This window comes from Silene latifolia, chromosome 3, assembly GCF_048544455.1.
Source record: "Silene latifolia isolate original U9 population chromosome 3, ASM4854445v1, whole genome shotgun sequence".
Lineage (NCBI taxonomy): Eukaryota > Viridiplantae > Streptophyta > Magnoliopsida > Caryophyllales > Caryophyllaceae > Silene > Silene latifolia.
Window position 1 is genome coordinate 117,462,322 of NC_133528.1, and position 10,879 is coordinate 117,473,200.

At 37.0% G+C, this 10,879-nt stretch overlaps 1 protein-coding gene across 1 annotated transcript; it reads left to right on the plus strand.

Annotated features, from left to right (window-relative positions):
* Positions 1–383: 383 nt before the first annotated feature.
* On the plus strand, positions 384–10,619 carry LOC141647899 (uncharacterized). The gene is made up of 9 exons (XM_074456266.1): positions 384–491; positions 608–772; positions 7,314–7,359; positions 7,444–7,495; positions 8,826–8,921; positions 9,136–9,189; positions 9,302–9,367; positions 9,856–9,934; positions 10,132–10,619. The coding sequence occupies exons 1-9, from the start codon at positions 438–440 to the stop codon at positions 10,207–10,209; spliced, it is 690 nt and encodes a 229-aa protein (XP_074312367.1). The 5' UTR covers positions 384–437; the 3' UTR covers positions 10,210–10,619.
* Positions 10,620–10,879: the final 260 nt, after the last annotated feature.

Below are 10,879 nucleotides of genomic sequence, written 5' to 3' on the forward strand. Positions count from 1 at the left end.
GAACGGTTAAGTTCTTATAAGTTCATTCACCTCTTATAAGTTCAATTCAACACTTATAAGTTCAGTTTAGCTTTTTTAAGTTCAGTTCAATTCAGCTCAAGTTTAGTTTAATTCAGGTCGTAAAAGTTAAGTTCAGTTCAACAACTCAGCAAAATTAAGTCCAAAAGAACAGGGTCTAACCCAAAAATTTGACAAACCCGAAATAACCCGACCCGAACTAGCCCAACCCGAACCCAACCCAACTCACCCGATTACCGGGTCTAGTACTCATTAGGTCACAATTCGAGTCTCGGGTTAGCTTCTTCGGGTAGAGTCATTTGGGTCGGATTGTTTTTTTTTTTTTTTTTGGTACTCTTTGGGTCGGATTGTTGGTGACATGTCTACTCTTGCTTGTTCCATATCAATGGATATCCAGACTTCCTTCTAAAGAAGTTCCCATGTCAATCTCCATTACCAGAACATGCTCCATTTCATCGTCGTTTCCTAACCTGGTAATTTCTTCCTCACTCTTGTTACAACATTTTACTTCACATTTTTCCTTTCTTACACTAATTCCTTCACTCTAATTTTTTTTTTTTTTTTTTTTTTTTTTTTTTTTTTAATATAGGGGTTGGATGAATTGAAAGGAAGCAACAATTTAGTTGTTAATTGTTTAATTGGCAGTCCTAGGGTTATTAAATCTCACCTCAATTTCACCCCCAATTTGTATTGGGATTCTCGTATTTATCATCATTATTCTTCTATAAATCCCAACAATGGCGTCCACTATACGGTTAGTTTTCGGTTTTATTTTATGAATTCCGATACTCGTTTCGTAGAATATCGTACGTTGTCTTCAAATTATTCTCGCACGCTTCAATTTATAGTATCGCTTTGATTTGGAGCTACTTTAATAACATGCATATCTTGCTTTGTCATTTTCAATTGAGAGTCATGCTTATATTCTTATATTTCTGGCTTTCTCCACCTTAGAAATTTGATGATGATGATGGAATAACATGTTCTTTATCAAGAATAGAACCATTGATTGGGCTACAATTATAAGCTTAAGCTTTTGGTTGAGATGATTTCGCATGTGGTATTAGAGCCTCATGACCACAATAAACGGAAGAATTAGATGCAACCAATTTACATACCTTATGCGTGAGCTGTTGAGGCATTGAGGTAATGTGGTTGTTGATTGAAGAGAGCAAATATCTATGAAAATAAGAGGAAAAAGGACTTTAATTTAATGGTTGCATTGTACTTTTTTTTTTAGAAAAAAGAACAATTCATTAATAGAACGTCATACGTCACTTACAAAGAATAATTATAATCGAAAACAAATCTAATGGAAGCCAAAGAAAAATAATTTTCTTATAAACTAGGGATCTCAAAACAGCATCTGACAATTCGGCTCGTCTTATTATCGCTATCTTCATGTAGCTTTTGAGGGGATCCTTCGTTTGATTAATGAGATAAAATTTACCTCTGACTGGTTCCAAAGATCGTTGACAAATCACTTTTACCCTTTGAAAGAACACGCTGCAAACCATCAACGAACTACTCTTGACTATATTACTGATGAAACTAACCCATGAATAAATGGAAAAACCCCGAAATAAGGGACGGAAAAACGATTCTCACCAAAAGGGAGACTTTTATTGAATAAAAGATAGATATGCATACTATTGTACTTTAAATACCCCTTAGCTTGAATTTTGGAGAGTGGAGACATTATGTGCCAACTTAATGCTTAAAATTGAATAATTCCAACTTGGAAATCCAGGAGGAACTTAAGGAAGCCTATCTCTGTTGGCGGATACGTTTAGATATTTGTACGCATATATATGACCTGTTTCAAATTTGCGGTGTTGAGCTAGGTAGCACTGAAACATACACTAACATAAACACAGACACGAAGTGGACACACGGCATCCCATGAAATGTTGGACACGTGGACATATTTTCTAAGTTTAATAAAATATACTGTATATTTTATAGTTATATAAGTACAATATTATATCTGTAAAAGTATTTTATATTAAATTTAAATAAAAATTCAAGTTATATCGTAGATGCTAATTAATTAAAACCTAACGGTTAGATTAATAATAACCCATATTCCAACGTATAAAGAAGTAAGTTGTGTACAAAAAATAATCATGTTTTATAATCATGTTTTATCATAAAATGTCTTTAAATTACATCATATGATATTTATATTATGTTGAGTTGGAGTTTCCTCGAGTGTCAATAAGTGTCCAAACTAAAAATATTAATAAAAAAAAAATTGTACTTGATTTGTTAAGTGTCGCACACATATTTTGGAATGTTATGTTAGTGTGAGTGTGTAACTGACACGCCTAAAATGTCGCACTAAAAGACGGTCAAATTAACAATTTATATACCACTAAACACACTAATTAGCACTAATTATAAACTAGTAAAATAGCAAGCAAGGGATTGAACCCAAGAGAAGATGGGTTTTGCAAAAGTGAAATTAAAAGAGTAATTAGAACAATTGTAAAGAAGTAGCAACAATTATGTAAAAGGGGGGAAATTCAAACAAGAGTGCAAGGCAAGTAAACAATCAAGAGTTTAAGATGGAAATTAATCAATATTAAGAGAGACTTAACCCGACCCAAAGTTTGACACTTTAGTTGACAAAACCCCTCAATCAATCCTTCGATTATATATTATCACTCTATTGTGAAGATAAATCTTCTAAATCTCCTTAGTAATGGCCAAATGACAAGGAAATCACACTTAATCAAATAACCCAACTTATCAATTCTACCAAGTGGGTATTGTCATTGATAAAGATTACATTGATGATGTGGTAGAAGTATCGAGAAAGAGTGATAGGATTATGAGCATTAAGCTTGTAGTCGGGGATGAGGTGGTGACGGTTATAAGTGCTTACGCACCTCAAGTAGGTTTGGATGCTTCTTTTCGACGAGCCTTCTGGGAAGATTTGGAAGAGGTTGTAGAACGAGTCCCTATTGGAGAGAAATTGATCATTGGTGGTGACCTCAATGGGCATGTGGGTACTAGTCGAGTTGGCTTTGAGAACATTCATGGGGGTTTTGGGTTCGGGGAGAGAAATGAAGCAGGAAGTGACATATTGGATTTTGCTTTGGCATATGACTTGGGTGTAATGAACACTTGGTTCGAGAAAAGACATTCTCATTTGGTGACTTATAGAAGTGGAGGTAATGCTAGTCAGATTGACTTTCTTTTGGTAAGGAATGTGTGGAGGAAAGAGTACACCGATTGCAAGGTCATACCCAAGGAAAGTGCCGCAACACAACATAGACTAGTGGTTCTTGATTTTCGGGGTAAGAGAGACTTGAGGAAGAGAAAGATAATCGGCGAGGCACGGATCAAGTGGTGGAAGCTACAAGGGGGAAACCAACAAGCGTTTTTGGATAAGGTTGGAAGGAGCGATATTTGGTCGGATTGCGAGGAGAAAGATATTGATGCAACGTGGGATAAATTGGAGCATGTTGTAAAGGATTTGGCGAGGGAGGTGTTAGGGGAATCTAAAGGGAATAGACCATCAAGTAAGGACACATCTTGGTGGAATGATGTGGTGAGACAAGCGATAAAGACTAAACGTGAATGCTATAAGGTTCTGGGGAAATGCATGAGTGATGAGAACTTTGAAAAGTACAAGGAGGCTAGACGAGCCGCTAAAAAGGCCGTACGGGATACGAGGGCAAAAGTTAACCAAGAAGTGTATGCCAGGTTGGACACGAGAGAAGGAGAGAAGGATATCTATAAATTGGCTCGCATAAGGGACCGAAAGACGAGAGATATTGGGAGAGTTAGGTGTGTGAAAGATATGGACGACAAGGTTCTCGTTCAGGATAACGAAATAAAGGCTAGATGGAGTTCTTACTTTGATAATTTATTCAATGAACATCAGGAACAAGGTTTTGGGGATGTAGAGGTAACACCAAGCATGGTGAATCGGGAATTTGTGCGTAGAATACAAAAGAGTGAAGTTAGAAAGGCGTTAAGGAAGATGAGGTCAAAGAAAGCAGAGGGACCGGATGGTATACCCATAGAAGTCTGGAGGTGCTTCGGGGAGAAAGGGATCGAATGGGTAACCATGCTCTTCAACAAGATTTGGAGGAGCAACAAGATGCCATCGGCTTGGAGGAGAAGCACTCTTGTCCCTTTGTACAAGAACAAAGGTGATGTTCAAGAGTGTTCCAATTATCGGGAATTAAACTTATGAGTCATACGATGAAGTTATGGGAGCGGGTTATCGAGCAAAGGCTTAGGAGATGTGTAGACATCTCAGAAAACCAATTTGGATTTATGCCCGGGAGATCGACTATGGATGCGATTTTTATCATGAGACAGTTGATGGAATACCATCGGGACAAGAAGAAGGACTTACATATGGTTTTTATTGACTTGGAAAAGGCATATGATAGGGTACCAAGAGAAGTACTTTGGTGGACTTTGGCGAGAAAGGGTGTGTCGCGAAAATATATTGACCTCATAAAGGACATGTATGGGGGGCTAGTCTGCAAGTGTCCGCACTAATGTTGGGAGAACGGAAGAATTTCCTATTACCATCGGGGTGCATCAAGGTTCCGCACTTAGTCCTTTTCTCTTTGCTATAGTTATGGATGAGTTGACAAGGGATATTCGGGACGACATCCCTTGGTGTATGATGTTTGTTGATGATATTGTGTTGATTGATGAGACAAAAGAGGGGGTGGAGAGAAAGTTGGAATTGTGGAGCGGACTTTAGAGACTCGTGGGTTGGTGCCGGGAGTAAGGCGAGTATTTGAGGTGTCGTTCACTAAGGTGGCGGGGTTGAGATCGACGAGAGGCGGGGAGTATTATTTTCGATGGGAATGTTGTTGAGGGTTCGGATTTCTTCGGATATCTAGGATCTATTATTCAAAAAGATGGGGAGTTAGACGGAGATGTGGCTCACAGAATTAAAGCGGGATGGTTGAAATGGAAGAGTGCTTCAGGGTTTCTATGCGATAAAGATATGCCCCAAAGATTAAAGGGAAAATTTTATCGCACGGCAATTAGGCCTGCCCTACTTTACGGCTCCGAGTGTTGAGCCGTGAAGCATTGTCGCATTCAAAAGATGAGTGTGGCGGAGATGCGCATGTTGAGGTGGATGTGCGGACATACAAGGCAAGATCGGTTAAGGAATGAGGTGATTAGGGAAAAGGTAAAAGTGGCGCCAATAGAGGACAAGATGATGGAAAACAGACTAAGATGGTTTGGCCATGTGAGAAGGAGACCTATGGACGCACCAGTTAGGAGACTCGATACTTGGAGAACAGAAAAGGTCCCTAGAGGCAGGGGAAGACCGAGACAGACATGGTTGAGAGTGATAGAGCACGATATGAGAGTTCTGGGGCTTGAGGAGAGTATGGTGACGGAGAGGGCACAATGGAGGGAAAGGATACATGTAGATTTTTAGTTTTTTTTTTTTTTTTTTTTTTTTTTGACAGATTTAATGTGTTTTTATTTAATTTAATTTCATTCTGGGACGAGTTGGAAGAAGAATTCCTAATTTTTTTTTTTTGACAGATTTAATGTGTTTTTATTTAATTTAAAAAAATTAAATTATTTATTTTTCTCTCCTTTATTACACTTTTTCACCAACCACTTTCTTATAGATTCTACCTGGTTCATTCCGGAGCCTTAACTCTATTTCGGTTTTTAAAAATCGTTTTAATCGTTACTCTCGATTTAAATTTTAAGTTTTTATAAAAGAAAGACGGAATTCGATTTTAAAACCCCTAAGTTTACCTTGACTTTCCATTACATTTTCGTTCTTCCTTTTTGTTTTTCATCTTCCCTTTTTTTATTTGCATTTTGAGGCGTGCGTTCACCCATGGACGGTTCGAAAGGATGATTCATGTCAGCCGACCCCAAATCATTTTGGGATTAAGGCTCTGATGTTGTTGTTGTTGTAGTATCAATTCTACCAAGTAGAAATTACATACATTGGTCAAATTAACAAGAAGATATGAGCACAAGAGATTCAATAGAGGTAATTAGACACAATGAAATCACAATTAATGCCTAATTACAAGTTAATCCTTTACTTGCTAATTAAGCCAAGAAGAAATCACATTCATTAGCATAATAACAAGGTGTTGCAAAGATGAGATTACAAGGAAATCACACTTAATAATCCCAACAACAATAAATTAAGGAACTTGATTAATTAAGCAACAAGGAAATCACACTTAATTACTCAATATAAACAAGGATTCCAAAATTCAAACAATAAACACAAAAGGATTAACAATGATAATGAAAATTAAGGAAGGATTAAAGGGTCTTACAACCAAAGATTAAGCCTTGAGTCGGATTAAGATAGGAGATTAGTTCTCCATAATTAGATCTAAAACCCAATTCAAAAGATGAAAATATTCCCAAATTACAACCTTGATTAATTAAAGTGAACAAAAGATGATTAACCTAATTGCAAACTTCCTATTTATATCTCCCGAAACCTAATAATTAATGGGCTTAATAAAGGGGAAGGCCCGTAATACAAAACGCTAACAAACGCCATCAAACCCAGAAAACTCGCACGGTGCGAGTTCGGAGCGAGAGAAACTCGCACCGTGCGGCTTTCTTCTTGCTGGAGTGCGTCTTCCTTTCGTTCTTCCTTTGATCCTTTGGAAGGCTTTCTTGTTGCATTTCTTCAAGCTTGTTCTTGGCTCTTCCTTGGACACTTCTCTCGATCTTTTGGCTTCTTAATCTTCACTTGAAATTACGCTAAATGGTGAAACATATGGAATTGGCTAAATAACGTCAAAAACCGTTACCAAGTGCTCCCAAATGAGCTCAAAATGATGCCAAAATGTAGTAGAAATAGGAGCTCATCAGTAACACAGACACGCTAAGTGGTAGAAGTGTCCGTTGACTCGTTGAGTGTCCCACATGGAAAATCTAAGAAGTGGGAATGATTTATAACCGTGGTTGGGCTCTCACCCACGTCGAACTTTTATCCATCAATGAAGATTGATCATCGTGTCCTTAAATGCATATCCATCAATTATGGCACAACGACTGAGGTCAAACTGCAACCACCGAAACTGAGATCTAGTGTAATGAGAATTAAAAATCTATACAGCTGTGGTTTGTCTAGAAGGTGAAACTTTGAGCAACAATATGTGATTAGTATGCATGACCTGTTTCATTGGCTCATTGCTATATATCGTTCTCTCATTATAAAGAAAACAATATGTTTATATCCACATTCACTCCACATCTTGAAAGAATAGTGTTATAATTGTTGCTTGATGTATGATTTCTCATCTTTATATATTTAGGCTAATGGCATATCAGATTCTCAGAGCTATCCACCAGAACGGGAAGGTAGAAATTATGGCATTTCTCTTCATTTACACCTTTTATTCTTGTGTTGTCGGATCTATCTAAAATCAGATTTGGGATTTTCAGATTCAGTGGAAATGGAAGACACTCATCAGAAACAATCATGGTCAACCACCAAGTACTATATTCAATTGGTTTATAAGTATTAGATTTCAATATTAGTTTGAGAGTTCACTCCATGTAAGCCTGTGGCCGCGACATTCTATGCTGCTTCTAGCTTATGCTAATCACTTCTTATGTGTGCCTGTTTTATAATGTATACTTCCTGATTATAATCGTGGAAAGAGATGTAAAACAGTATGCCACAGCCCACAAAGATTCAAATCTGCATGATACTACATCTTTTTAGCAATATTTTTCTCTATGCTTGTAATTAGGTGCTATTATACTAAATGAAAGATAGAAAACTCAGGGAAAAAACATGATAATGAATATCCTACCTCTGAAGCTGCCTTAAGCGTGAATTAAATTCTGAACAAACACATTGGAATTGAGAACTTTCCTTTATTCTAGAGTGTCAGTCGACCACCCGAGCTGTAATCGTTGTGTTTTAAATATTTGTTTGCTCTCTGGAATGTAAGCTTTATGTTTTGTCAAATAGATGTTTTGTCAAATAGACTGGTAGTTTTCGTAGTTGGAATCATTATATCATACCTGGGTGCTGACACCGTATCACGCCCAAGTTATCAAGGTTTTGAAGGTTACAACAACCGCATTTTAAAGTGTTCTGTTGCATTTGTGGCGCAACAACCAAAATTAGGACATGATAACAGATTCCGAGATCAAGTCCAAAACTTGGATTTAATGCCGTGGTTAGAGTAATTTCATTCCAGGGTCAATAAATTGATCAAACAATCAGCTTATTAGAATCACCTTCTCAACAGATGCTGCCTTTTGTTATGGATAAAACTTCAACCCTGTGTTAGAATCACCCATTTTTCCAGGTGTTTGGTGTTGCCCTCCTTTATGGTGTTTGGTGAGACTTATCCTGTGTTTGGACGCTGGGATTTGAAGGGAAATGGAGGGGAGGGAAAATGGATGCCTCATTTTCTCTCCTATAAGCCAAAATAAATTTCCTTCAACATAGGAAAAATTCAGGAGGGCAACACCAAACACCCTCCCCTTCTTCCTCATACTTCTGTATCCAAACAATGCATTAAAGTCAAACGGGCAGTTTACAAAAAATAATGAATCAGTGGCTGTTTGTAGCTGAAGGATTTTGTGACAAAGCTGATCAAACAGTTTGTTTTAGAGTGAAACCAGAATAATCAAAGCCATCATGCTTAAGTGCAGGGATAGAGCGTGAGACCATTAAGTTTTCTTGTTTACTTATAAGTTATTAGCTGATAGCATCAGTTAGTAGTTTGATAGTTCAACACATTTCAAGTTTACTGCTTTCGGTATCGTTTCTTTTGCTAATAATAGTTCTTTTTTATTGAACTATTCAGACTACTGGAGCAATTAAAGAGATACGGAGCTTCAGGAGTATTGTCATATGGTTTGCTGAATACAGCCTACTATCTTACTACATTTCTCGCCGTGTGGTAGGTGAAGATTGGATTGAAATTCTGCCTTTCAAATATCCTTGCTCATGATTTCTGCTCTTCACAATGAGTGGGTTCTCTTATATTCTCTGTATAAGTTAGTGCACAAGTTCCAATTGTTAGTATTTTTAGACACCATAAGTTGGGGAGGACTGTTGGAGTATTGAATATCAAATTGCTGAGTGCTGACATTGGAATAAATAATTTGCTTCAGGTTTTATTTTGCTCCTGCGCCTGGAAAAATGGGTTATCTTGCTGCTGTTTCAAGGTAATTACTGAAATATACCTGAAATGTTCTTTGCAATTTAGAACTTCTTGTCGTATTTATTCATTCTTAAAAGCTTGTCTCATTATTTGTTTTGCTTATTGGTGAATTGCAGATTTCTAAAAGTAATGGCCATGGTGTGGGCGGGAAGTCAAGTCACTAAACTCTTTAGAGCAGCAGGGTAACCGTTCTATACTTCTATCTATCTATGTTCATTGCAATTTGCAATTGTTAGCAGAAAAGATGATGTCAGGTTTTGTGAATCAATTAAGTTTCCTCACTTTTTCTCATTTAAACCGGCATTCAACTCTTCTCAAAAGGTTTTCTACACTTTTTTGTCTTCCCTTCCAAAAGGCATTTCACTCTTTAGAACAGCAGGGCAATTTCTATAGGGTTTTTTTTATTATTGTTCTTTTTATCTTGTTACTTTTTTGTTCTTTTATTTCATCGTCTTACGTTACATCAACTGTTTCAAACCATTTGGTTCATATTACCTGATTGCAAATATATTTGAAACTAAGGCTTTGCAGGCTAATTTTGTGGTAGGTGAAGATGTCATAATTTTTAGGACTGTTGAATATTTTATCAAACTTTAGCTGATTGTTGTCAAAGTTGATCTGAGGCATAGTAGATCTCAGTTGTCTCATCAAAGTGGGTTTTTGTTTGCAGTGCGCTCGCTCTTGCACCAATTGTGGACAAAGGCTTATCATGGTTTACTGTCAAATTCAAATTCGAGTCACGGACAAAGGTGATCTCCTGTTTTTTTGTCAAAACTCCACAGCTTTGTTTGGAGTTTGGACTGAGTTGCATGATGGTGATGTAGAAATGCAGACATGAACCTAATAAAAGTGAAGCTCTCTAACCTAGATTCACCTTAATCTAAACATACCTTACAAATCAAGTTCCGAAAAATGGCCGACTAATTCTTTCTTTGAACATGTGCAGGCTTTCTTCACAATTGTTGGGTTTTGTTTTGGTTTAGCCGTCATCTTGTTCCTCATTGTGACTGTACTTTCGGCCTGAGACGACATAGGGCTTTTCCTCTCCACTAGTGAGGTGAAAGATCGATCACTGCCACAAGCTCCAAAGTGGCCACTCTGGTACCAAATACCAATGGAGCTCCGAAGCAAGAGTGTTAATTGTTAACTACTAGGAGTGTAAGTACGATCCCCATGCGTTGTCTAAGACTTTAGGTAAATGAACAAATTCCTCACATAATTTTTGGTGTAGATCACAACATGAAATGGAGAGTATCAAATATTATGGTTAGAAAATGTTTTTGTATCTAGAAACATGGTACTTCCTCCTTTCAAATCAATAAACCTCATTGTTCTTAAGGAAAATGTGCGCAAGTGATTGTAAAAAAGAGTAGCATTGTATAATAATATTTGCCATAAAAGAAGAGTAATGATGCCACTCGGAAATCCTTGAAAGCATATGTTTACATTATTTTAATCTTTCACAAAATTGAGTTGCAGAAGGATATAATACTCACAAATGGTTGTATTTTGTAAATAAGAGTGAATTAAACACACTACAAATAATTGTACAATCTTGTTGCTCAAATAACTGTACAGTTTGTTGGTAATCAATCCAAGAGTGCGAGTTTGTACGTAGACAAATTAAGAATTTAGGTTACCATGTGACATATCTTAGGGTAAGGGCATAATCAATTTAAATTATGAGTCGGTCA